Source organism: Diadema antillarum, unplaced genomic scaffold, assembly GCF_040938485.1.
Source record: "Diadema antillarum isolate AM-2024a unplaced genomic scaffold, OU_Dant_1.0 scf00000167, whole genome shotgun sequence".
NCBI classification, from domain to species: Eukaryota; Metazoa; Echinodermata; class Echinoidea; order Diadematoida; family Diadematidae; genus Diadema; species Diadema antillarum.
Genome location: NW_027271056.1, coordinates 912,038 through 937,938, shown reverse-complemented (window position 1 = coordinate 937,938; position 25,901 = coordinate 912,038). Strand labels below are relative to the sequence as shown.

Sequence of the window (25,901 nt, the reverse complement as noted above, 5' to 3'; positions counted from 1 at the left end):
ATTTTGGCTATGACGACTACATTGATTGTGATGAATCGTTTACCCTCCCATCATGCATTGTAGGTCTCACTTCTTTCCGACTGGTCCACAGTGCTAGTGGTTATGAGATGTGGTTTGACGGCTTTGTGGTTGAGGATGGGTATATGAATGCTGCAGTCGCAGCAGGTGCTCCATTCATGGAACACAACGATTTGTCCATTAGACCCTCAAAACATAAGATCATGTTTGGTGACGAGCTCGTATTCACATACACTGATTTGCCGTTAAACTTAGGTTGTGTTGATCCACCTGTGCACACAGTGATGAGTGATGATGTCCACGTAGTGAAGACGGAGACAAAGTGTGAGTGTGTGTGTGAGCCTACATTTGGACATACAGTTTACGGGCAGTGTGATATCCTTGTGCAGATGAATGAGACTCCAACTAGCATCGCTAGTGCATGTGAATGTGAGCATACACATGAGCCTGAGTCGATGGAGTCTGACCGTCACGGCAATCAGATTAGTAAGCCTACAGTGTCTGCACAGAAGTGCAAAGAGTATGAGACACAACATGATGAATGTGTTGGGGATCAGCCCTGTGATGATTGTAAGTGGTTTCTCGAGAGTAAGATGGAGAAAGAAAGTGACAATGGTGGTCAGTCAGAAGTATGTCAGTCTGCTAGGCGTGAGTGCTTTCCCGAGAATGAGAGGGAAAATGAATGTGGCATTAGTACCCAGACTAAAGTGTATGTAGGTGACAGTCTTAGCTTTGACCATGCTGATAGGGATGATTGGTTGGATGGTTGTCTGGTTACACATTCGAGCAGGTCCTCTGGTATTTTGACCACTTCATGTATTGGATATGAGGTTGACTGTCCCACTGCTACTCCTGTCACTGAGCCCAGCTCTGCCTTTCCCTGTACAGAGGTCAGTAGTGTTGCCATAGTTACTGAGCATAGCTCTGAGTGTGACTCCCGTGGAATTGGTGCTGCTCCCTCTTCTAGTGAACATATCATGTGCTCCGGGCTAGTCTCCATGAATAGCTTTGGGTCCTCGTTAGATGAGTGTACACACACTACATGTAAATCCCTAGTCATTGATCCCACTTGTGATACTTCTATCACTGAGCCTAGCTGTGATCCCCCTGTGTGTACAGAATGTAGTTCTGGTACCCCTGTGATTAGTGCTGAGCCTCACTCTAGGAATCCCATAGATTATACGCTGATGGGACTCCACCCATCTCCTGAGAGTGCAAGTCTTGCCACTGTTGGTGAGACATTTCCCTCCTTGTATCCCAGGAACGCCACCCCTCCTGATGATCATCAGAAGTGGCCCATCATCAGCCCTGATGGAGAGACGCCAGGTGTTCCCCACAACAGTGATTGTGTGGCTATTTCTCCTCCGCTACATCACAACGCCTATCGTGACATGGCAGCATTTAGCTACCAGTGTCGGTCTGCCCTTGACCGGAGTGACCAGCTGTCAGCCCTGGTTGTTGCTGGAGAGCCTCGTGATCCTGTCCATCAGCTGGATTGCCGTACTCCGTCACCAGACGTGTGCCCATCAACCAGTCAGACTGCGGTTTCTGTCCTCGCTGCTGACCAGTCACGAACCCCCAATGCCGATGATGACACCCTGGGCCTCCACCTGTCCTTGGATAGTGCTGACCCTGCCTGCTTTGACGCTAGCCCAACCTGGAGTTCATTCCCCTGGACCTTTGGCCACCGCCTGCCTTCAATCCCTGTTGAAGGAGGTCCTTCTTGTCGCCCCCTTGATGGTGCTCTGCATCTTGCCAGCTGGATGATGACCACCAAGCGCCATCCTGTTCACCAACCTCCTACCAGTGACATCACCGACTGGTTAACCGTGAACGTCAACTGCTCCCCTGTGCCTTGGATCGCGCATCCCCCAGCACCCCCAGCCTGTACTGGCCTCGCAGTGCCGTACCACCCACCCTTGTCCCCAGTAACTCCAGGTTGAAGGACTTAAGTAGGGTATTCTACCCCCGTGTCATCTTCTACTGTGTATTACTCTATAAGTTGTTTTGTTTCTTACTTTCCCTTAAACCATGGTCAGTATAATTGTAGACATAATTCTGATAGGTTTATGTAGGGAGACTATTACTTTATATCCTCCGCATTGCAGGATATTTTGTTTCTCAAATTGGCATTAAGGTTATGTTAATTGTGTTCATTATTGTCACAAGTGTGCCATTTTTTTTCAAAATTTTTAATTCTTTCTTTTTTAACAGATGAAGGGAATATGTTAAGTTATATGTTTCAAGTGTTTTATCATTGTCTCATTGCGGCTCAGTGTCAATACATATGTAGTAAGTTATGAACATATAACTTTGTTACCGGTACATTTTTTTTATTTGCCAGCTCCTTGCAGCATATCTTACAGTCTGCATGTTTTATACATGTATTGAAGAGTCCAATACTTCCCATTATTTCCATACTTACCTTAGTATCAAGTCCACAGGGAGTATTCTTTTTTTAAATGTGACATTGTACAGCTGTACGTGTATTTTGCTTTCCGGAAGGGACCGCACATTCTCCTCTTTCTACTGTGTGTTGAAGTCTTTTAAAGTGTATGAGCTGGTTTTTAATACGTACTAGGTTTATTACCTATTGGTACTCACTGCTGGTTAATTCACATTGTGATGTCGGTTTTATTTTATTTCTGGAGTAAAATGCCTAAAAGGTTGTATACCAGCTTCTCCTATGCTGGCGTCTGTACATATTGAATTTTCATACATCTCGCACATTTGTATATACAGTGTAAGTTCTAAGTTGTATCATCTCTAGGCATTGTTGCCGTATTGCATGCCGGATCATTGCTTTTTATACCAGTCATTCCTTGTCATGATTTGATATACATGTATTCCTATTTCGCTTACGAACACAGATTTTCTGTGGGGCAGGTACTGTACATGTACCCATTCTCCAGACCTGACCCGCTGTCCACCTTTTGTAGTATCCTATGCGGATATCTGTAACATACTGTTACATGAATGTGAATACAGTATATGTCATTTTTGGTATGTCATAACAGTTTGCTTTGTATTTCATGACAATCTTTATATTTAGATAGGTTTCACATTTGACAGCCAGTATTGGTAGATATTGGATAGTGTTTTTCCCTTTTTTTTGTGGGCATCTGTACTAAATATGGTTATATTTATTGTTCATTATAGTCTTGGGCAACTGCAGGTGTTTTTTTTCACACTTCTCCCATCTACACACATACATGTATATGTGTGTGGCCCTTTTCCAGTATTTTACACCCAGTATAAGTAATCGTTGTTAAGATGATATTATTCATTTTTGGCTGTTATATTAATATTTGTACACATTATTCTTCCTTTTGCAAGGCTGATTCATTGGATGTGTTTGGCTTAAGGAGTAAAGAGGAAGTGAGGTATGACGTGTTTTTGAGTATTTTTGATAGGGGTACGTATTGAGGTACACTATAACTATGTATGTAGGTACAGTTTGTACAAGTGTAGTTGTATGTTCTCTCATTGGTTGCTGTGTACAGTCCCATACATAACATTTTGTGATTGATTTCACTCTGTCAAAGTTTGGAGTTTAGTGTAACTTATTTATGAGTTACTGTGTGTGCTCAAACATTATAGATGTGTTAAGCAGTTTGATGGCGGTAAAAAGTGTTTTGATTAATGGAGCTTCAGCATGATAGTTGTGTTATAAGTGATGTTATTTTCACTCATTGTGTAAGGTAGGCCTGATTATGTGTGTTTGTGATAGTGCAGTTATCTACTAGTTGCGTAATCAACCTAAATTGTTTTAATGTTAGGTTAGATATTGTTTAATTTGTTTTATATATGTATGTGATCAATATTTATTCTTAGAGTAGGCCGTTATAGATAACAGTCATGCAACAGTTTTAAGTTATTCAGCGAGAAGGAAGTTAATACCATGTAGTTGTTTTGTTTATACATTGCTACATTGTTCAGAGTTGGGCCCTATGTGATGTGAAGGATAGTGTGTATGATTGTCGTTTTGCTCATGCATATAGCCTGACACCATGTTGTTGATCAAGGCTATTTCAGAAACAGCAGTTTCGAGTAGATGCGTACAGTATGTTGTTGATCAAGGTTATTTTAGAAAGAGTAGTTTTGAGTAGATTGTATGTACAGGGTAGTGCCATCATTTTAATAACAAGAGGAATGAAGAAAGGGATCACGCCATTATGATTATAATTATAGTTAGGTGGTATCAAGTGGCGTTCCATACTCTGATCGGTTTCCACGTGTTGTGCTTGCAACGTGTTACACCCGACGTGTGTATCTGTACCGTACCGCTGACTCGGTCACGGCCAATAAACTCTTGAACATCATATACCAAGATCGTCTGATGTTTCTCCTTATTTACTGGCGATGATTATTATTATTATTATTACTCCTATTACTATTACTTATTACTATTACTATTACTATTACCACTAATATTACTATCACTATTACTATTACTATTACTAATACTATCATCATCATCATCATTATCATTATCATCACATTATCAACTTCATCACCATCATCATCATTTGGAATATCCTAATCATTATTACAGTTTTCACAGCTACTGCAACAACAACTGACACTTCTATTATTACCATTCAATGTTCTCTTTACCCTCATTGTTTGCTTGATCTGGTATACGTTTTATTGAGTATAGTCAGCTTCTTGTGAGGGAAAACACACAATGTCACCCTCAACCAGCATGCAAACTGATCACAAAGACAAAAACGATCCATGGTGAGCGTCTGCACTCACCCTAAAGGCGTAATCTGCGTCCCTCATCCGCATTGCGTTCCACATGGGGGATCGTTTCCTTCTGAAGGACGTGCTCCACCAAAACGTGTCCTCGTATCTTCCATCTGACAGGTCGTATTTGGCCATCTCAGCGAAAACCTTTTAAAAAGTATCATTCCTGGACTGTTATTTTTCCTTTCGGTCACGATACCTTTCAACATTTAACAATTCATACTTTTGAGCGGGTAGTAGGCTATTTACATATACTGTTCGCACTTTAACGGTAACTGCAACTCAATTGCAAGCAACGACGAATCAACTGTGAAGACTTAAGTTGTTGCTGCGGTAATTTCAGTTGTATTATCTCACAAAATATATATGCCTTCTTATTAGACAGACCTACATAATATTATGAATTTGCTGATAGTGTGCTTCGGAATTTTCTCGGGCATAATCTTTCATTTGGGAATTCTCTGACGTCATATCGCAGCGCATGACAAAAACAAATACATCGGAGATACAGTGAAACATTCCACTACATTAGAAATCTACACATTCCCGGCATAGAATCTACCATTAAAACAAATAAATGATCAAATAAGTAAACAAATTCAAATGACGTATTGCTAACATTAAACTTAGATATGATGGACCAAACTATTCGCTTAGAACATCATGCTCATAAGCAGATGATCATAGGCATTCAAGTAATCCAAACTTCAAACAAACTAAAACTTAGTTTTAAAAATCAGTGAAAGCTTTGCGCATAATAGTTGCTGCAATATTCTTGTACAAAAAAGCACATAGAATCTCTTCAAAAAATTTTGTTTTTTTTTTAGTTTGTTAAGTTACAAAAATTCCAACTGCTTGTGATATCACAAAACCTTTGCTGTGCCCATAATTTTGTTTCGATCGTGCGGAATAAGCTGTACAGCGACAGACACAGCCAGATATACACGCACCTGCGCTGGTGTAAGCTGGTATCCTGGTTTGAGGAGTTGAACACTCTTGTCCACAGTAGCCACACAGACACACGAGTCTGGCTTGGCTGAGATCACCATGGTCGCCTGGGCCTTCGGTAGCGTCTCGTTCCTGGACCATGACACAGACACCTGAAAGAGTGCATAAACACAGACTGTTGTACATGTGAGATAGTATTAGGCAATGGCCCAGCTGAGATGCGACGTGCACCAAACGAGACACATTGGACAGTAATATGCGAATCGACGTGTACCAACGAATCGCCATCTTCTCTTTCTTGTCCCAAACAAGAAGCCTCCGCGGATTATAAAGAGTCGCCTCCCAACATTTTCCATAAATACAAATGTCTTGATAAATTGCTATAACCTAGCTGCCTTTTCGTTCTGCATTATGTGCCTAAGTGGCGTTTTGCAAAACAGCGCCTTCTCGTATTGCTGCAGCATGCACGCAGCTAGGATTGCACTGAGCACTAAATTCACTACATGCTCTCACCTCCTTGCATTTCAGCAAAAAAACAAACAAACAAACAAACAAACAAACATACAAACAAACAAACAAAAAAGATCGGATAGAATGATAGCCTTAACAAGGGCAATCATTTTCTGCAACTAATACAAAACACCACTGCGTAGTAATACTCCTCGAAAGACACAGATATTACTATGTGTCGCCGATTCTCACCTTGTTTTCAAAGCTGGGTTCGACGTCCAGTTGCAGCGTGTCAACCACGCCCTCTTCGTCGTCTCGCACGTAGTAGACGAGGAGGCGACTCATCGGTGACATGGCTGCAGTGACCATGAAGCTCAGAGACGTGTCGCACGTCTCCGGCCGAGATCGCGTCTCGTTCCCGTCACCTGCGGGGGGGGGGGGGGGGGGGGGGGGGGGGGAGGAAGAGATGGAATATAACAACAATGTGACAAACGAGGCAGGACAGACGTTGTCTCAGCGAAAGGTCTACACGACGACATCAATGTAGTGTCCAACTTGATGTCATGAATTAATAAAACATGCAGACAGATTTTAAAAAACGCACGCTTAATCGGCCCTTTCTTGAATAACGGGTCAATATGAAGTCTGCAGTATTAAACATACACTTGTATTAATGTGCTGACTTCTCCGTCTTCCACTTATTGTGCAGACACCTCAAGAGTATACACATGCGTATGGTTTTATGGTGGACTCACATGAGTAGTAGACGTAAATCTCCAGGCATGACGGGTATGTACGATTTGTAAAAGTTAGAAATGTATACGTATTACAAAGACTAAAACCTGGCGAAATATGACCCTGGATTGCTTACGAAGCACTAATGCTTTGAATCTTCATGTTTTAAGGCGTGAAAAGATACTTCATTACATTGATAGGATAATAAAATAGGCTGTTTCAGAAATGCATGATGCTTGGGGGAAAAATCCTCTAAGAAGGAGGTTCCTGTTTGGGTGATTAAGAATCTGAAAACAAGAAATGAATTCTTGGAAGTACCAACCCAATGTATCAAGAGAACGAAAAAATTATGACAAAACACGCATAAAATGAAACCCACGTCCATGCAATATTATATTATCATGTGCCTGATATCTCACAACACCTGTGTAATGCCATTCACCTCGTCATGTCTTTGTGAGTCAGGTCTGCTTCAGTAACTCCCTCCCTCCCCACCAAACTCCCCTCTAATAATCAACAACTATCAAATCTGTCAAAATGCCAAACTTTGATGTCAACATTGGGCCTAACCTTGGGTTAGCTGTATCGGTGGGTCCTGGTCGTCAATTTCATACGCCTGTCTCTTCCGCCTTGCTGTATGAAGCCCGGACGTGACGATGTTACCGCGCGACATGACTTCGTAGTGGAGGGTGAAATTACAAGGACATGTCGACTTGATGTGTACAGTTGCCATCGTCCCCACCTGGCAAAAGAATAGATATCAGCAACAGATCATTACTATGTACAGTACTAAAATTGGACCAATTTGCACACGCAACAAATTACCGGGAAATCAGGATTCTTGGAATGGCAATGTGACAACTTGCCAACGTCGATGATGTTGCAATATACAGATATATACTAGGAACATAATAATCTCTAGCTATGTTGCAATATCTTTTATATGCTAATTTAGCACTGTATTTGGAAAGCAGCAGAAAATCTTCAAAAGTCCGAAAGAAAGCAATCGTTATTACACTGTCTCCGACACGTAACGCGAAATGTCTTTGGTCTCTCATCAGGGCTCATTGAGCTAACGCTACCAAAAGTCGGCCTTGTTTACCTTTCCTAGTATGCACCTAAATGACTCATAGACACATGCTCGATAAAGAAAAATATAAGTGGCTGGAAGAAGAGGATGGAATGCTACCCATGTTAAAGAAAGATGATGACATAATACTCTAATATCTCTTCACATGAGGCTCAAGAAAGGGTGCATAAACCTTCCCTTTGGTGACAATAATAATTATACATTGACATTAGTTTAAAGCGACTGCTGCTGAGTGTCAATGGAATTTATAAGAGGTCTATTTCTTTTTAATCTTCGCTGAATGAAAATTGTCCACAAGAACTGGAAGTCTTCCTTGACATTTTTCTTTTCTGCTAATCCTTTGCATATAGCGGGGTCGGAGAATGGAAGCCGATATATGGATCAATCAGAAATGAGCTTGTCACCTTAAGCCGTGGTTGTTCGCTAGTCATCAGAAGGTGACAGTCGCTAGGCGAGTACCAGCTTCCAAGCGACAGGTACTGCATCGAATAGCTGCTTCCAGCGGGTTTCCCATCCACGCGTACGATCAGCGCCTGTTCGTAATCAGCAAAAAACAAAAAACAAAAAAAGAGACACCAAAACATCTTTAACGACGAGTCACGCAACACGATCATCACAGACAGTTAATGCCAAAAATCATGCGTCGTTTAACAAGATAACGATTAGAATAACATTTGAGAGCCTATTTATCTTTTGCTTTATCGCCTTATTGTCGATACCGCAACAACCTGACGTACATAATTCCCCAATGACATCACCACACAGTTGCAGGGATGTAAAAACTTATCAAAATACGTTTTCAAACTTTCATACAGATCCCGCAAATTGGCGGTATATATACACATATTAATAAGCATAAATAAACAAAATATCTATTTAGTAAGAAAAGAAAACATCAGGCATAAGTGAAATACGCTTTCAGAGTCATTTTGACCGACGTAATGCGAGTTTTGGTATCGCAGTAATTTCATAGCAATCGCGCCCTCTGTGGCGTTTGTTTGTTTGTTTGTTTGTTTGTTTGTTTGTTTGTTTGTTTGTTTATTTGTTTCTTTCACATGATTCCCTTATCAAACATCTAATTTAAAAATACACAAAGAAAAGCACTCACGTCTAACCAGAGTAAGCCGTCACCGTCTGGAAGATCGTTGATCTCGAACGCTGCTTCGCCGTCCATGACGAGAAACTCGTCTCGGAAGATGACGTGCTCATTCTTCTCGACATTGATGCGAACGACGACACTGCTGGCCGGGCTGTCGTCGGGGTAAAACAGCAGAACCTGGACGTGAGAAGACAGCAGAAAATCACTTGTCATGATGCTTCACCGGGGTATTTCGTTGGGTAATCCTCTTTGCTGATTGCGGGGTGGAAGGAGTATGAGGGTATCACATACTTCATGAAAGCATGCAGTTCAGACACTTTCATTCTAGAAGAAACTACAAAGTTGTATCATCACTCAGTAAGGCATTGCTCTTCATTTCTAGAGAGCATTGGGTGGGGCTGTGATAGTCCATAACGAAGCACGTGATGGAAGCACGGTTCATCAATCAATTTCTATCATGTTGTCAATTGTCATTATAACGCGATAAAATAAATTTTGTATAAATACACATATAGACAGACATGTGAAAAGCTTTTATTGTCGATGTTTCCTTTTTTTCAAAAACTGTTACACGCTATTTTGTCATTGAAATACTCTACAAGTATGGGTTATTACGCTCGCAAAATAACGTTAGCCATTACTATATTTATTTTATAATACAGTATAGTCTTTCGGGGAAACTTCAAAATACGTCATAACATCCATTTCATTACATTTTATTCATTTTCTTTACACACGGGTACATGCTTCAGCCAAAGTTGTTTTTCACAAGTGTGCAAGTTAAAAAACAGTTAAGTAACATGATACAGGTAAATACAGGAACATATACACATAAAAACACAAATCGACATCGAAAACCTTTCTCCAATTTATATATATATATATATATATATATATATATATATATATATATATAGTATAAGAAAACAGAGCAGGATTCACACAATGTGGCCCTAGGAAAACAGATATTCTTGACGTCTCCCGAAAAAGAAGAAATTCAGCGTAATCATTTCACGAGCTATTTTGCGCAATAAACATAAACAAAGAAGCCAGGAATACGCAGCAACACACAGCCCAGTATCCGGCTCAAAGGAATGCCTGTTATGGGCTCAAATTGAATTTGTCTCTTATGATATAGCTGACATGGATATCCAAGGTCAGTCAAACAGTACTTTGACAGGGTGATATTCATTGGCCATACCAGACGAGTGATTAACAAATACGTGCAATTCGACTAAGAGCAAAGATTATTTGTTTATTATTTGTATTTGAGAGCAAAGTTTATGCGTGAGTGTGTACAGATGTATTCATCCAGGCAAATACCTATGAATAGACTCAACTGCAACTCAGTTGCACAGCACGATAAATTTACTTCCACCCTCTAGTAAAGGTTATGTCATCGCTTTTGAAGGTTGACTTCATTTCATCAAACACTCGGAAACCGGAAGAGAGGTATAAAGCGGAGGCTGACGGGAAGGAATTACCTAAGCCTGGCCTATCATTCCCTGTAAAAGCAGAGTTGTTGAAATAAATGTATTGCCTCGTAAGTAATGTGCAACTGTCATATCTCAATCTGATGATTGTTTTTTTTTTAATTCAGAGCAACTCTTCGCTGCGTACATTTTACTTAGGTCCGTATAAGTGTGCCCATACTGGAACTTAGCCCATCAAAGTAATGTTATTAAAAAAGGGGGAGGGGCTCTACACAAAGTGAGAAGATAGAGCCCCTGAGTTTGTCTTGTCCGGTGCAGAGAGACGTAACTGGTCAGTCATCCTGAGCTCTGTATTTTCATCGGGTTAATTGAGCAAAGAATTCTCAATCTCATATAATGCTATCCATTGCGAACTGGTAAGGGCATGGCAGAAAGTTGGGTGTAGCTGAATGGTTCTGATACACTTCAGATGAAAAAAAAAACAAACAAACAACAAAGCAAAGCAAACAAAAAAAAAATCTTCCCTAATAACTATATCATTTCTAATCGCTGTAAGGTCCACTGCAATTATTGAGCACCTGTGTATTAGAATAACTGAAAGCTATAACTTACAAGATAACTGATTGGCTAACTAAGCTAGCTAATCGACAGACGGTTATGAAGATGAAAATGCGCTAGACATGTTTACATCTTTTGTTATTTCTCAAACTTTAGGTTTTGAAGTAGTCTAATATCACCTTGACTCTTTACCTAGAGTACATGTCATGAAGGCCGGTCCATGGTTATACTGCAAGCGTTCACAAATCTTGCCCCGCCCCCTTTGCTCAAACGGCATGTTCTTTATATTCAACAAACCACACCTCAAACTCTTCTTTGCCATAATGTTGTCCTTAATGTAATGCGGATTATTGTTGCTGTTGTTGTTATGTGGCTTACACCAATACCATCACTCAGCGATTCGTCAACTTTCAAGTATATTCGCGCTTTTCGCGGTTTACCATGCAAACCGTATTTCAAATGACGATTCAGCCGAGCACGAGCGATTGTGGTGGAGAATCTTCCCTCCGAGGTCTATAGGTAGAAAAACCCAGTGTTATGTTACGTGTGTGACGTATTACTGTCGTCACAGAAGATGGCAGATTTACGTCGGACATATTTTGTTTTGTTTCTCTTCTCTCTTGTAATAAACGATCTTCTCTCTTGCAATAAAACGATTATTATACTTTCACTTTTAGTACTAAGCTAAGGTCTCTTCTTTTAATCTTCTTTAATGATTCGAGTGATTCAATGCCATATCAAGACGTTATTTTGCGAAATTATCCAATAGTTGATATAGTTAACTTGATCACTCAGTGATCACTTCAATAATGTCTTATGCCCAATCCATCGTGTACCGAAAAGGGATGGTTCCAAGGGGTTTCCCTTCGCTTCCAAATCAACGTCATGGTTTCAAAAATATTATGACCTACCTTAAAATGACCCTATTACGTTTTAACATTGAAGATTACTGAGGCACACCTGTTTCGCTTCCTAGTGATAATTCAACTACATTGTACCATGTAATAGTCCTGATTCGTGTAGCTTCCATGTAGACCTCCTGTAGCATTCGCTACATCTGACAATCTAAGGCAAATGATACGCAAGGTATTACCACCTAAAGAGCGTTTTCAAATGAAATAGATGGGAAGTAGACGTACCCGGAAGAGAGGGCTTCTCGAGCTGAAAAAAAAACAACAACAACAACAAGTAAACCAAAGACAGGAGTTGTTACCTTGCCGTTGTAAGGGAGGCCCGGCTTGAAGTGTTTCTTGGTATCGGGTGAGAACTCCAAGGAGACCAGCTGTTTATGAACCATACACGTCTCGTCCATTGCCGTGAAGACACTCCCGTCGCTACTGGTGACACTGGCTTCCACGCGGATGACTCCCTTGAAGTGTGGCTTGAGCGGCGCACTCGTGAGGGCGCTAATGCAGATGTTGAAATAGGCCGTACCGTTTATCTTCGCAGGGGAAAAGAGGGAGAGAGAAAAGAAACATATACCGTGTACCAGAACAAAATAAAACAATTATCACTCCTGTGAATTTAACTTTGTAAATTATTGACCATCTGTAAGAAAACGAGGTATTACAAAATTATATTACCGACATAACCCACAAGTAAGGAAAATTCGTAAATCAACTTTACTTTATTTTATTTTTCACATTCAGGTATTGGGAACATGACGTCAGTGTGCTGTTACATAGAGGCGACGTTCAGAAGACAAGTAGGAGCACTGAGGAATTCTCATGCCTTACTCACATCCATAAAGTGGTAGATATTCTGACCCAGATAGTCGTCATAGTAACCCAGTCCATGGAGGTTCATGTTGATTGATAGTTTTCCACGAACAGGTTGCCCAAAGGTGTACCTAGAGGAATTGACAAGAGGCATGACAACGTTGAACGAAACACGCGACATCAATCACTTATGACGCATGTACTTGACACTGAGTTTACAATATTCTTTCGAACTATCGGTCTTAAATTTCCTCATAAAGCGTCAAGACCTCGTCATTATGTCACGTGATTTTCAATAAATTGGTAGGGTCACATTATTCATCGTCTGTGATATTTTGTTGCTAGAGCAAACAGCTTGTGTAAATAAACAATTTTTTTTTTTCACTAAATGCGATGTGAATTCGATTCCAATACCCACTGGGTAACATATATTGTGACAGTTTACATTATTTTGTTTCTATAGCGAACTTTATGACGTCAGTCACCTCTCTCTTTGAACAACACAAGTCCTTTTTGTTATTTAAAAACAATCGATTGTTTGTTTGCTTTTTGGTGATGGAGGAAGCAGCACTGCACAGTTTCAAACTACATTCCCTAATGATTTCTTCTCCTTTTTCAAGTAGATCAACTCTTATATTTGCCAAATCATTCTATCAAATGTGCTGCAAAAGCTCATTTCCGTGTAATTTCCTGACCGATCCCGCCAAAACTCAGGATATCATGACACGCGACTAAAAAATTAGGCTAAAATACTTGGATTGAGAATGACTGAACCATGCACGAGCACCTTTGATCATTGGTCACACAAGTATAACGCAAAGCGGTACAGGCCCTAATCTGATAATGATATAACTCGCAAGAGATGGCAGAAGAAGAAGAGAAAGAGAGAGAAACAAGGTCAACGCACTCTGTTCTGACGTTCTATCAAGATTCAGAATGACAAGGAACTCGAGTCTAATCTTGATCATTCCGGTATGCACGGATGAAATGAACGAGATTTCTCTCGTCCTGTGACTCCACAACCTAACTACACTTGACATCTTCGGGGAAGTTACACAGCATGAAGGAAAGACCGACACAGCGGTCCACAATTTTGTTACGGAATGATATCCGTCGACATTTTGGCCGCAGTCACTGGGTCACCAAGGATGCAACGAATCGAATTCTTGCATCAATGATCGTCGGTTTGCTGCTTATGGCCGTAATTTGGCTGTGCCATTCGCTGCCTGTTGAACCCCGGACGGCCAGGGGTTAATTCGAACATCATGTGTGTATGTGTTGTGCGTGTGTGTGTGTGTGTGTGTGTGTGTGTGTGTGTGTGTGTGTGTGTGTACGTGCGTGTGTGTGTGTGTGTGTGTGTGTGTGTGTGCGCGTGCGATGTGTGGGTGAACTTCACAAATTGGCGCGTTTAAGTCAGGGAAACTTTAGAACTCATCGATGGCGTTGAACTCAGATGGGCCGTGCATTCCTCAAGTGTAGTATAGTGTAAATTAGATAAATGAAATGAAATATACAACAGCGGTTGAGGTATATTTCTCGTATCACAAAAAAAGAAGAAAAGATAAGAAGACTAATTTCTCTAATTGACCCTGTATCTTTGTATCGGCAACGTCCAGGACAGTATATTCATTTCCTTATATCTAAGGCCTAAGTCTATGCACGAAATCCGAGTGTACGGATACAGTCATGATCACACTGTATCAAAGTAAACAAAGATGTCATGTCAGGGGTCACAGAAAAAAAAAGAAGAAGCCGAACAACAACAGAATCAGGGAAAATAATGACACATTCCTTCTCGAAACCCAAAAGTATGCAATATTTTGGTATTTGTCTGAAATTAGCTAATATGGGGAGGGGCAAGCAGGTACGAAAGTTAACAAACATGTCAAGACATGGGAATGCTCTTGCTTTTTGTGAATACTTGCACACGCCTGGCGCCCATTGTTGGATTGTGTAAAGGAATGAGAATGACAGCTGTCGCCAAGGGTTACGGCTCTAATTCTAGAAAATTCTAATTGTTCCAAAGTCCTCGTGGTTCCGAATGTGATGGTTACTGGTATATCTTGTGCTAATACGACAGTCCAGTGCTCTCATGTGGGTTAAAGAAACGAGAGTTGACGAACAGTTTGACATTACTTGACACTTGAGAAAAAAAAAAGTTTTCGTACTGTACACAATTTTGACATTCTTGCCTTTGGAAAGGAACAATTAGATGCAGTGTTTACATCTACCTACAGATGTATGACAAAGTGCTTCTGCTGAGGGCACGCAAGTCACTACAATGAAGTGAATATAGTGAGGGTACTGTCCTAGGTCTGACATAATATTTAGACTATGTTTGATGATATCATTTCTTTGTTACCAAAGTGCAAAAGCAAACACACTCATCCATCTTGGAGGAGGAATATTGACTTACTTGGCGTGAATCGCTGCACGGCTGCACTTGCTAATGTCCCGGATGAACCGTGGAGGCTCGATTATGACCTCGAATCTTGGCAGTACTGTAGGAAGACAAAAAAAAACGTGAATGTTTCCATGATTATGATCTTAATCGCGGAATATCAACATCGTTTATAGCAAAATTCATTCAAGGACAAAACCGACCCCGTCCCTTCCCTTCGATGGAAAGAATCTCAGGGAGGAGCGCTCAGACAGTCGTTGGTTTCTTATGCTTTCTTTCTTCCCTTCTTCTTCCTTTTTTCTTTCTTTTCTCAAGAGTCAAAAGTGGGTGGGGGAGGGGCCCTGAACTCGTTCCTCGTTGATGAAGAATATTGATATTAAAGTATGATGAGCTGAGAGTCGGGTTTTACGCAAATCTAGAAGAGGGACTGGTAAACGGTGAATAACAAGGAGTGTGTGAAAGTGGGAAGGAACAGTTAAACCGCCAAGGATCAATGTGTTGATTCCATTATGACATTGAGACTAGACAGATAAACTATGATGTAGCGACAGACAGTAGGTGGTTGCTATGGGGAAAGAACCTACATCCATCGCCTATGGCATACTGCAGGTTAGAGACAGTCCTTAACGTCTCTATCTGCCATCGGCGTGAAATTTTGCTTCCCTCCTTCTGAATGCATTCAATCAAGGCACGAAGTCTGTACTACTAAGTGCAGTACAATACTTCAATGTTCATTTACGAAAATAGTGACGCACATGAGGATGAATTTCACTGCACGATGCTCAAGATGACTAACTCTCAACAAATAAGTGAGAATGCAGCTGCAATTGCTCATGGCAGCATCTTTCTCGGGTATGGGAGAGGTATATAAGATTATTCTAATCCCTTCCCACACTCCCATTGGATTATATGAAAAAAAGGAACAAGAACAAGAAAAAGAAGGACCCTGGAAGTTCCCGAACGCGTGGCAATCAATCAGGGTTCGACAAACTGTGCCAGAAGGGTAAGTAACACGTGTACCTGGACACGTCAAACTACGCACTACCTGTCATGACTGACATAATTTCAGTGTGATAGACAAACAGTGTACGTGTCGGGCGTGAGCGAACAATAGAAACCCCTGTTTGCGCACCGCATATGTAATATGATTTAATACCTATAGAGAGACAGAGACAGAGAAAACTTTATCACTGTCAATCATGGACACGCTACACAAACGAAACACACCCGCACACACATACACATACAATGCCAATGCACACACTAAATTATTACATACAATTTACAGTGGGTTGCTGCAGCTGCACTCAAGGATTTTTTGAACATCTACGAAGTAAGGGTGGGATTTCACGGAGCACGCGAACGATTTGCGAAGGACGCGAATGACAAAATCCAACATTCGGAAAAGTTTTTCTCCGAATGTGTTCCGACAATGAAGCCGAAAACTATTCTTGCGCAATTTGTGCGAAGTTCCCACGACGTATGTGCGATTGTCGTGTGTATCACTGCTAAAGTACAGCATGTTACGTACACGAAAAACACGCGACGGAAATGCGAACAACGAACAATTTTCTATAATCATGGGAGAAAATGTAGCAAGGAGAGGTGGAAGCAATAAAAAAAAAATCAACTCAAATCAGCTTTCTTGAGTTGATTTTTTTTTCTTTCCTCTATTTCTCTTTTCGTTTTCTCTCATTTCTCTATCGTGTGTTTGCCTACATTTTTTCCCCCTAGGACGTATCTCCACTAGTAAAGCATTTGATCTTTTTTTTTTTGCAGTTCCTCCAACACATAATCTCTATAGTTCAAATGAAATTTACATACTTAAGATTGATTTTAAGTATATTCTGCGATTTTCTTTTTGTATATCAAATATGCTTTCTCTTTGCTAGTCTATAATTTCTTTTGTTACTATAGTTGTTAAAGGGACTGTACAGTACTGGTTGAGGTGGGGATTCATGTTTTGAACATTCCTAAGTGAGATAATGAAAAGCCTCTTATGAAATATGGAAGAGCATGCAATTTTAAGAAGGATTCAACGTTTATTTGACGAAAATTGGTTTTCAAATGGCTGAGATATCCAAAAAGTGCTAATAATAAAAGGCGACATGCCACAACTTTATTAGGATCTCTTTGTTTCACCTTGTTTTTGGATATCTCAGCCATTTCAAAACCAATTTTCATCGAATTAACTTTTGATACCCCTTAGAACTGCATGCTCTTTGACATCTCATAGAGTGGTTTCTGAATATCTCGCAAAACGTTAAAAGCTAAATCCTCACCTCGACCAGAACTGTACACACCCTTTAATAACTGTTTGATGTTTAGATGTATGCTACGATTTCTATTTGCAGAAAACGTACAGGGCATACATCCCCCAAACGTGCGCTAAACGTTCGCGAGAATGTCTCAAAAGGTACGCGAACAGTTTGCGATTACGTCGTAAAATGATCGGAAAAACTTCGCAGATTTCGCGTAACATACGCGAGACATTCTCAGAAGTTTCGGAGTCTGTTTGGGGTTTCACGAACATTTTGCGAACATCGCGCGTGTCTTGCGAAGGTCTTGCGCATATGACGAAGCTTTAAAGACACTTTCGAGAACAATTCACGAGCAAATCCCGACTAAGTGTGCGGAAAAGGTTCGCGAAAAATTTCAAACTTTTTTGAAATTCTCGCCGAAGTAAAAACGACATTCGCGAACGATTTACGACGCTTCCGAACCCTCACGTTTGTTTGGCGATCTTTTGCAGACTAAAATGCGAATGCTGGATTTTGCCATTCGCGTCATTCGCAAATCGTTCGCGTGCTCCGTGAAATCCCACCCTAACGAGTATTGTCAGACAGAGAGACTTGCTTTTTTAATTATTACAATTGAGCAGGTACCATAACAAGAGGCAGTGGGCAGTGCAACGAGCGTATCTGCTGCTTTGACAGTTGCTATTTTTCATCAAAACGCCGACAAATAGTGGGCAGATATTAGCGACAATGCGTGTCCGAAAGCCTTTACAGCATGTCAGACAGAATGATAAATGTCAATTCTTACCGTATTTATTTACATCAAATGTCTTGTTGAAGGTGTGTCCCTGAACTTCCACAAAAATTGTCCATGTTCCAAGCACAGGTTGGTCAGAGATAGGAAAGCTTGTATTGACGATACCTGGAAGTTATGAACAAGATAAGTTTATAGACACTTAATCAGTTTATATACAATGCGCAACGAATAACAGGACTAATGCAGCAAGCCCATTTATTTGTTAATTGATACTGAAAAGGGAAGACTAAAAAAAAAATCACAACCATTTGTGTTGACGGATGAAAATGTGAAAAGTTCATTCTGAAAATTTGAGTAGGTCTTAATGCCAAAGAGAATAACCTTTACGAATGAAGCCATTTCATCCCAATACAATAAGTTGGTCTTAAACACCCTGGGCAGACCCTTCAGAGTTGACATAGCTCTCCAAGAGGGTCAAATACCATTATTATACCCCAGCGATGCCAGGTACTCATTCAGAAAGACCTGGGTCAAGAGGGACAATGCGGGTAAGACAGTAAGACATTTTGTCAAATACTAAGGATGCACGCACCAGGTAGAATACGAACTCAAGACATTCTGTTTACAAATCTCTATACTTAAGTGTTTCACAATTCCTGTCCACTTTGCAAATCCGATCAATATTTTGTCTCAAACATAGTCATTTCACAAGAGGCTTCAAAGACAACTAAGCTCTTCTTCATTCAAATACACACTGCACTAGCCAACTTGTATTCAATCAACAGTAATAATTTATAATCAATGTTACGCCGACTGTTATACGACGCAGTAACCATTTCGTTCATATGTACTTTGATAAAGGCATTTAGTGTTAATTTTCTCATCTCGTATTTGGTTGTAGCTACAATGAAAATGCATAATGATGCATTGTGGAGCCTTGTATTGTCATATAGTGGCATGAGATGAAATATTTCACAACACAGTCAACAACCTTCTACACGTTTGGCAGGTAAAGAGAATGACATGTCGATCTGAAAGCAGCACAGTAATTCACAAGGAAACAGAAAACCACAAAACCGAACAATCTTTCACGAGTTTGTTTCGCAAATTTTTTGTTACGTTTTTGATAAATGTTGGTACGTATTTAATAAATTTGGGCAGGTTTTTGATAAACACAGAAAGGAAAAAATCCACTTACCACAGCATGTCGGTTCTAGGCCGTTCCACTGTATCATGCGAGAACCTTTAGGGTCCAAGATGTAAACTAACATCTGGTTTGTATTGAGATAAAGTGTTGGATAGGAGACTTACAGCAACAAATGACATCTTTCATTGTAAAATGCACTAAACAACCAAGCAAGGTAAAGTGGACGAAAAAGTGACGTAACAATGGCATCATCATGATCATCGACTGGTTAAGATGGTTACTAGGAGAATTTCCACATAATAATTATGAGAAGCTACACTTGCCATTAAACCTGTGTGTCTATGTGTTGTCTAAATGCATTCTTTGACTAAAAATGCACATTATATATAAACATCCTATATGCAGTTATCGGTTTAATGTAAAAACAAAGTCTAGTAAGTTTGATGTATATATACACTGAGCGTATATATTTGCCTCGTAATGGTGGATGCCGTAACCTGCAATTTCACCTTCCAGAAATTCCACTATTACTACACGATGTGCTATCCACGTATAACGAGTAACGAATATTCGCACTGAAAATAAAGTTGTAGGACCATGAACGATCAGACGCGACAGAGACCTGTTTTTACAGTATACTCGGGGGGAAAAGAGCTAGGAAAAAAATGAATTCGCGGAAATTTCGTTATTTAGTAGACTGCGATGCTCAAGAGGACACTTACGGGAATGTTTCTTGGTCTTAGATCAGGTCCCGTTGTAAACAAGTTGATGAAAACTAGATAAATCAAACAGATAGAAACAAATCAGTGTCGCCTTTCATTGTTACTCAAGTACTGACACCTCATATGGTGCCGCTTAACTGTCTGAATTTACGATGTACAAATTGTAAGCATGTCGAACAGGTCATCTCGGTGGGCCTCTCTGGCGACTTCAAACACTCCTATCTCAGTCCTTTTGGAGACAAGACCGCAAGTTGGATATCAATAATTTTGTTGAAGCGCTTGTAACTTTTAGCTGAGATTTATCGCTTCGCATATTTGGAGGACACTGACATCTACTCTACATCTTAAGGGTCAAGAGTAAGATGAAGTACTTGACTTGTTAGTTACGAGGAGGTGCTTGAGTCGAAGAGATATCATCATACAGCCGACACGCCCCTCTGGGTGACGAGTCGAGAGGGTGGAATTGGTCGACGGGACGGGAAGGTATCAACAAGCCTGAAGATACCAGTGAGTTACACAAGACGATCATTAACAACATTCAGTCTTAGAATTACTCGATTCCTTTATCACTTCTTTCATCACAAAATAACGAACTCATGCAGTTGCTAACCCTGCGAACAGTCAAGATACTAATGGAATAAAATGTATCTGTCTTGTTGCTATAGCAACAGATGAAACAGGTCTCCGCTCACCAGTTTGTTTGGGTTTGTACACAGGTTTATCAATCTGAATGAAGACCGATGTGCTTTTCTCCAGGATGGTAATGTCGGAGGAGTTCTTGAAGTGATAACCCCGGGCTCCGAGCCGACAGTTCCCGCATACCTCCAGAACCGCTTTTCCTCTCACGTGATCTGGCAGCTGCGGAGAGACAGACACAACAGCTTCACTCTATCTATACAGGGCAACTTGAGGTCGTGGCATGTATGCACCAGAGAGAACCAAGATGATTATGACAATGTATGAGGAGAAAAAAATCCCTGCCAAGCATCACGTTGCTTTGTTTTTCTTTTTATTTGCATGTGTTTTTCGTGTATGTTTTTGTTTTTGTTTTTCTTTCAAAGGAACGCATCAAGTTTGCTGGCCGGGTCACGAGTTAGTGCGTTTGTCCCTGCCCTAACCTTAACCTCTTGTGCAGTAACCAACGTACCTTGTCACATCGTCACATCACAATTTGTCTACATCATTCTACAAAGTTTCAATAACAACAATTGACAAGCCTTGCCTCTCTTGGTACTAAATCAGACGTGATGTGACCTGATGGCTGGACTTGTAGGCTCTACAGGGACGTGCAAAGATGCAGTAAAGAAGAGACGTGAGAAGGTATCATACACGGCAGGTGGGATGTAAAAGAAAAGCTTCTACAGGACGTCCGAACGTCAGGCTGGGGTATACAACTGTCTCAACGAAACGTACGTTCAATGGACATGGTCTGTTGTTGGTTAGAGATGGTCCTTGAAAAAAAAGGTTAAAATACTCAATTCTATTCCTTGTTTCCTATTTTATGCGTTTTAGGTCTTTTATGTTCCTAAGAACCTATCATGTATGAATACGGGATGATTTAAAGCCATTAATATCTTGAAGAAATCTTGGTGTCTTCCTTCATAACGTAGATGATTCTATTACTTGTGAACATGCACCTCCTGATCAAACAGAGAAAGACAGAGTTTGGAGAGTGACAATTTTGTTTAAAAATGATAATAAGGGAACATGAAAGCTATCCTCCACAGCGTGTCAACAGTAAACAAAAAGGAAGAGGAAAAGAGGAAGGTCATTAAAAAAAGAACAGAACCATAATGGAATAAAACAAAAAGAGTATGATTTCAAAGCTTCACAGGTTTGTTTTTCCTGAGTTCTTTTGGAGTTATAGATATCTTTAAAAATGCTTTCGATTTCCTGAATAATTGCAAGGAAGATGAGGCCATAATTTCACCTGCTCACAGCTAAGCTACAGATTTGAATAAATGTTATGAAATCATTACTTCGTTTAAAAGCAATTTAGCAACTCTACCGCCTTTCACAAAATACATCATCAATATCAGATGACTACAGCTCTACGTTGATTTTAGAAAATTGCCATAGATATTATCCTGGTTTGTACAAAGATAGATTTTCAACTTCTTGCTGTTGAAATTGCATGAAACTCATTGAACGTTTGCATGTAAGCAAAACGAAGGCGTGTGAGGTGAAGATATCGACACCCCATCGACAAATTTGTATAAACAATTCCGATAAATATCACTCCTCTGAGAACAAGCAGTCACTTGCCTTGGAGCAATGAAAATGTCATTGTTCTGCTCATTTGATTTTTACCTTAAACATGAAGAGAAGTGCCACTTTAACCCATAGAAGACTAGTCCCAAATATTCTCGGGCTGGGTAAATGGGAATTGCGTGTTATACGAAAATCAGTCCGTCTTCAACGAGTTAAGATGAAGAGCTGCTATAACAAAAAGTACACAAACACACATACATATACACATCCCATTTTACGGAGAACACTTAGCTCATTATCGGTGTCTCCCAGGGGTGCATTAAGGTAATACTTGATGTTCCCCCAAAAGTCTTCTATAAATCATGTTCTGCGATCCCATTGGGTGTGTCAGTTTGTGCGCATGTGTGTAAAGATGCCAGAAGGGACGTCATTAATTCTGTCCGTCAAAGCCCCGTTACCCTGGGATCCCGTATTGATGGCTATCATAAGAGTTTGTAAGGAGAAAAAGGGCAGGGCCCATCCCTGAATGTGGAGGTCGGTCACCTGTAAGAAAATCTCGCCTTACTCGCGTGAGGCTATGGGCATCCACTTGTCGCTTTGACTGATATATGGACAAAGGGTACCGGATTGGTAGCACGGAATGTCGATTGGACCATGGGGGAACAATTAGAGCTACGATCGCACGACATGACTCTCGTCGTGTTTTTATCTATCATAAACAAGTATAGCGACTGTATTGGCGGAAAAAAAAAAGAAAATCGTTTCCAGGAGAGGTGAGAGACGTGGACATTTTTAAATGCTATGATGCATACAACGAGTAAGTTTGATCAGGAAGGTGAGATTAGCACTTCCCTGGTTCGATTGACGGTCGAAGCTTACAGGATGCACAAAAATGTTGATATCTAATAAAATATACTATCTGTTATCTGTTAGTTATTACTAGTGATAGTCTAATCCATGTTGTGATAAAACAAAGAGTGTGATTATGTCTGTGTGCTACGCACGCGTCATTAGACTGACGATCTTCATGTTCGTATAAAACTATAAAAAAGTGAAAGGTTGGCCGTCCAATTACGGGACGTGCCCCGTGCCAGACATGCCTGATGTGTTTTTCGAAGTTCAGTCAAAATCTCGATCTATTCTGACGAGGTAGTCACACGAGTGTGATGTATAATAGGAGTGGTAGGTACACTCACCTTCATCAAGATGTATCCTTTGCCTGGATTCGAGAGAAAGAAAGAAGAGACAGGAAGCATAAATGATCAAACACTGAGTCAGTGTTTGAGGAACGATTTAGTTCCAGGCATGGGAAAAAGGGCACGATTTTGTGTCTGAGAATGCTTAATTGATCACTGTTACTGAACCCACTATAGTTTGATTCTTCCATTAAAGACATCACTTAATTGTTGATTACTGATTCATTCTGTCTATGATTGAATTGGGGACAACGATTTTTTAAAGTATTACATCAGACTGATATAAAAGTTGATCTTTTAATACAGAAATAGATAGACGACACGAGACTGTTGCCGATCTAATTCTATCAACTCCACACAAAATCGAGAATGTAGTTCCACCTTGCTCAACGACTTCAAACGGATGGTTGAGACCACTTTGTCAGAGAGAGAGAGCAAGACAATATGTGGCTGTATCATTAACAGAAGTGAGTTACACAATGAACAGAGCACAAGAACTGAGAACGGAATAGCTTCACCAGGCTTGTGTACTACTTGTATTATACTTAGATTGTGTCTGTAATACTTGTAATCAGGGATGTGTTTCATCTCAACTCCCTGTTGTCAAATTAATGTTTCAACAGAGGCTGAGGGGATGCTATAATATATTATCAACAAAATGGAGGACGATTCTTTTCTGTCACTTTTAATCTAAAGATTGGTGGGATGATGTTTCATGGGGGGAAATGAAGATATTACGAATTGGAACTTTAACCCCAGCAGCACTGACGTCGTAAAAGGGTAAAAGCAGACAGGCATCGGTGTACCATCTAGGATCCATTAGTCCATGGGGTCAACTCGGGTCATTGAGACGCCGCGTGAATTGTGAAAAGTGGTACTACTGGAACGTAAAAGTCACGTTATATATTGTGTTTACCGTGCAATCTTCAGCGCTACAAGGCTACGCATCCGTGGCCTGGGAGTTAAAGGCGAGAATCAAAAGGCTTAAAGAAGTGATCTAAACCTGCAGAGGAACGCCAAAGGAAACTCATGAACACTACTTACATATGTAAAGTGCAAAACTATGTCGCGGCATTTTGACTCCAACACCATCGTTGTAAAATTAAAATGTCGGTCTGGTTCTACACTCTACACAACAGGTGCAGGAGAGTCGTTGTGTCGCGTGAACAGCTGCGCGCACGACGATTGCAATTACTGCTCGACAAAAGTTACTGAAATATTTTGTTCTGCTGACAATAACCGCCTTTCCCTATTCTCTTATCTCAATGTTTCTGTCAAGTCGAATATTACAGCATACTCTACGGTTTTGTTTTGTTTTTTTTGCAAGATACTTGTTTTTTTTCCGCCGCACCAACGAGCACGGATTTGAAGAAAGTTTGAAGTCTAATTGCTCTTTGTATCGACCAGAACACAGTAAGAAAATTATCATTTTCTTTCCTTTCACCCTGAGATTGTCATTAACGTCTGCCGAAATAGGAAAAGATTCCGATAGTTTTAATCTACTAACAGCCCACTTGAATGCAACAGACTCGGGTGTCGGGACATCCGTGTGACAAACAGAATATTAAACAAATGGAAAACTGGTTTGTGCATAATTGCCATCATACCGTTTACCTACAGACGGACCCAACTTGTGTGCATCTTCACTTTAAGTCCCTGCATCTTCGTTTAAGTCTTCATACGTGACTAATGATTGTCGCCTTCATCTCAGATTTCGTTCATGTTCACATTATGTGCAGTCCCCGTAAATTTAGGGTAAAGACGATGTATTTTTACACACTTCATCGAGCTGGCTTTCATGAACCGCGGATGTGAAAGAATACCTCGTAGCTCCTCTGGACAATGAGATGGGTTGAGAGGACAGTTGGGGGTTCTTGTTTCGGAATCTGTCAAAGTCGGAGCGTGTTTTAACTTACCTATGATCGTTTCTCCGACTTCGGTCAGGGTCTCGTTCCGCCATCGTATCCGTGCCTCAACGACAACGGGATCGCTGGTGTCGAAGATGGTGACGCTGAGACGCTCCGTCATTCCGGGCCGAAAGGCGAGAGGGTACGCGACCAGGTAGCCCCTGGAGCCGGGATGAGAAAATGATGACAGTGTACTCATCACTACTATGACCGTACCTATTTTGAGCATACGAATATCTCCACCAAAATCTCTCTCAAACTCTCTCTCTCTCTCTCTCTCTCTCTCTGTCCCATCTTCTCCGCGCTTTGTGTTTTTTTAAATGACAAAAACCACGCTGAAATATCTAATTTTAGTATTTTGTTACATAAGAAAGGCCTTGCGGTGGGATCACGGAAACAATATGCTGTACAGTGAATTGTGTCACATTTGTGGAAGTTTTCTATTACCGTTATTCAAGCATCAAATTATGCAATGTGTATAATGGGTGTGTGTTTGTGTCTATAGGCCGTCAGAAAAGTACTGCG

The 25,901-nt window shown here is 40.6% G+C and overlaps 1 protein-coding gene across 1 annotated transcript in view; it reads right to left on the bottom strand.

Moving 5' to 3' along the window:
- The window catches only part of LOC139722590 (C3 and PZP-like alpha-2-macroglobulin domain-containing protein 8), a 53,787-nt gene that overhangs the window by 21,823 nt on the left and 6,063 nt on the right, over window positions 1-25,901 (bottom strand). Inside the window, exons 2-16 of the mRNA XM_071633893.1 lie at window positions 25,386-25,537; window positions 23,470-23,492; window positions 20,755-20,920; window positions 20,063-20,115; window positions 19,392-19,464; window positions 18,245-18,358; window positions 15,215-15,299; window positions 12,821-12,929; window positions 12,294-12,521; window positions 9,099-9,266; window positions 8,395-8,523; window positions 7,471-7,642; window positions 6,418-6,590; window positions 5,718-5,867; window positions 4,777-4,914 (exon numbers count right to left, since the gene is read on the bottom strand). Coding sequence (XP_071489994.1) covers window positions 4,777-4,914; window positions 5,718-5,867; window positions 6,418-6,590; window positions 7,471-7,642; window positions 8,395-8,523; window positions 9,099-9,266; window positions 12,294-12,521; window positions 12,821-12,929; window positions 15,215-15,299; window positions 18,245-18,358; window positions 19,392-19,464; window positions 20,063-20,115; window positions 20,755-20,920; window positions 23,470-23,492; window positions 25,386-25,537 — 1,933 coding nt within the window. The remainder of the gene's footprint in view (window positions 1-4,776; window positions 4,915-5,717; window positions 5,868-6,417; window positions 6,591-7,470; window positions 7,643-8,394; window positions 8,524-9,098; window positions 9,267-12,293; window positions 12,522-12,820; window positions 12,930-15,214; window positions 15,300-18,244; window positions 18,359-19,391; window positions 19,465-20,062; window positions 20,116-20,754; window positions 20,921-23,469; window positions 23,493-25,385; window positions 25,538-25,901) is intronic.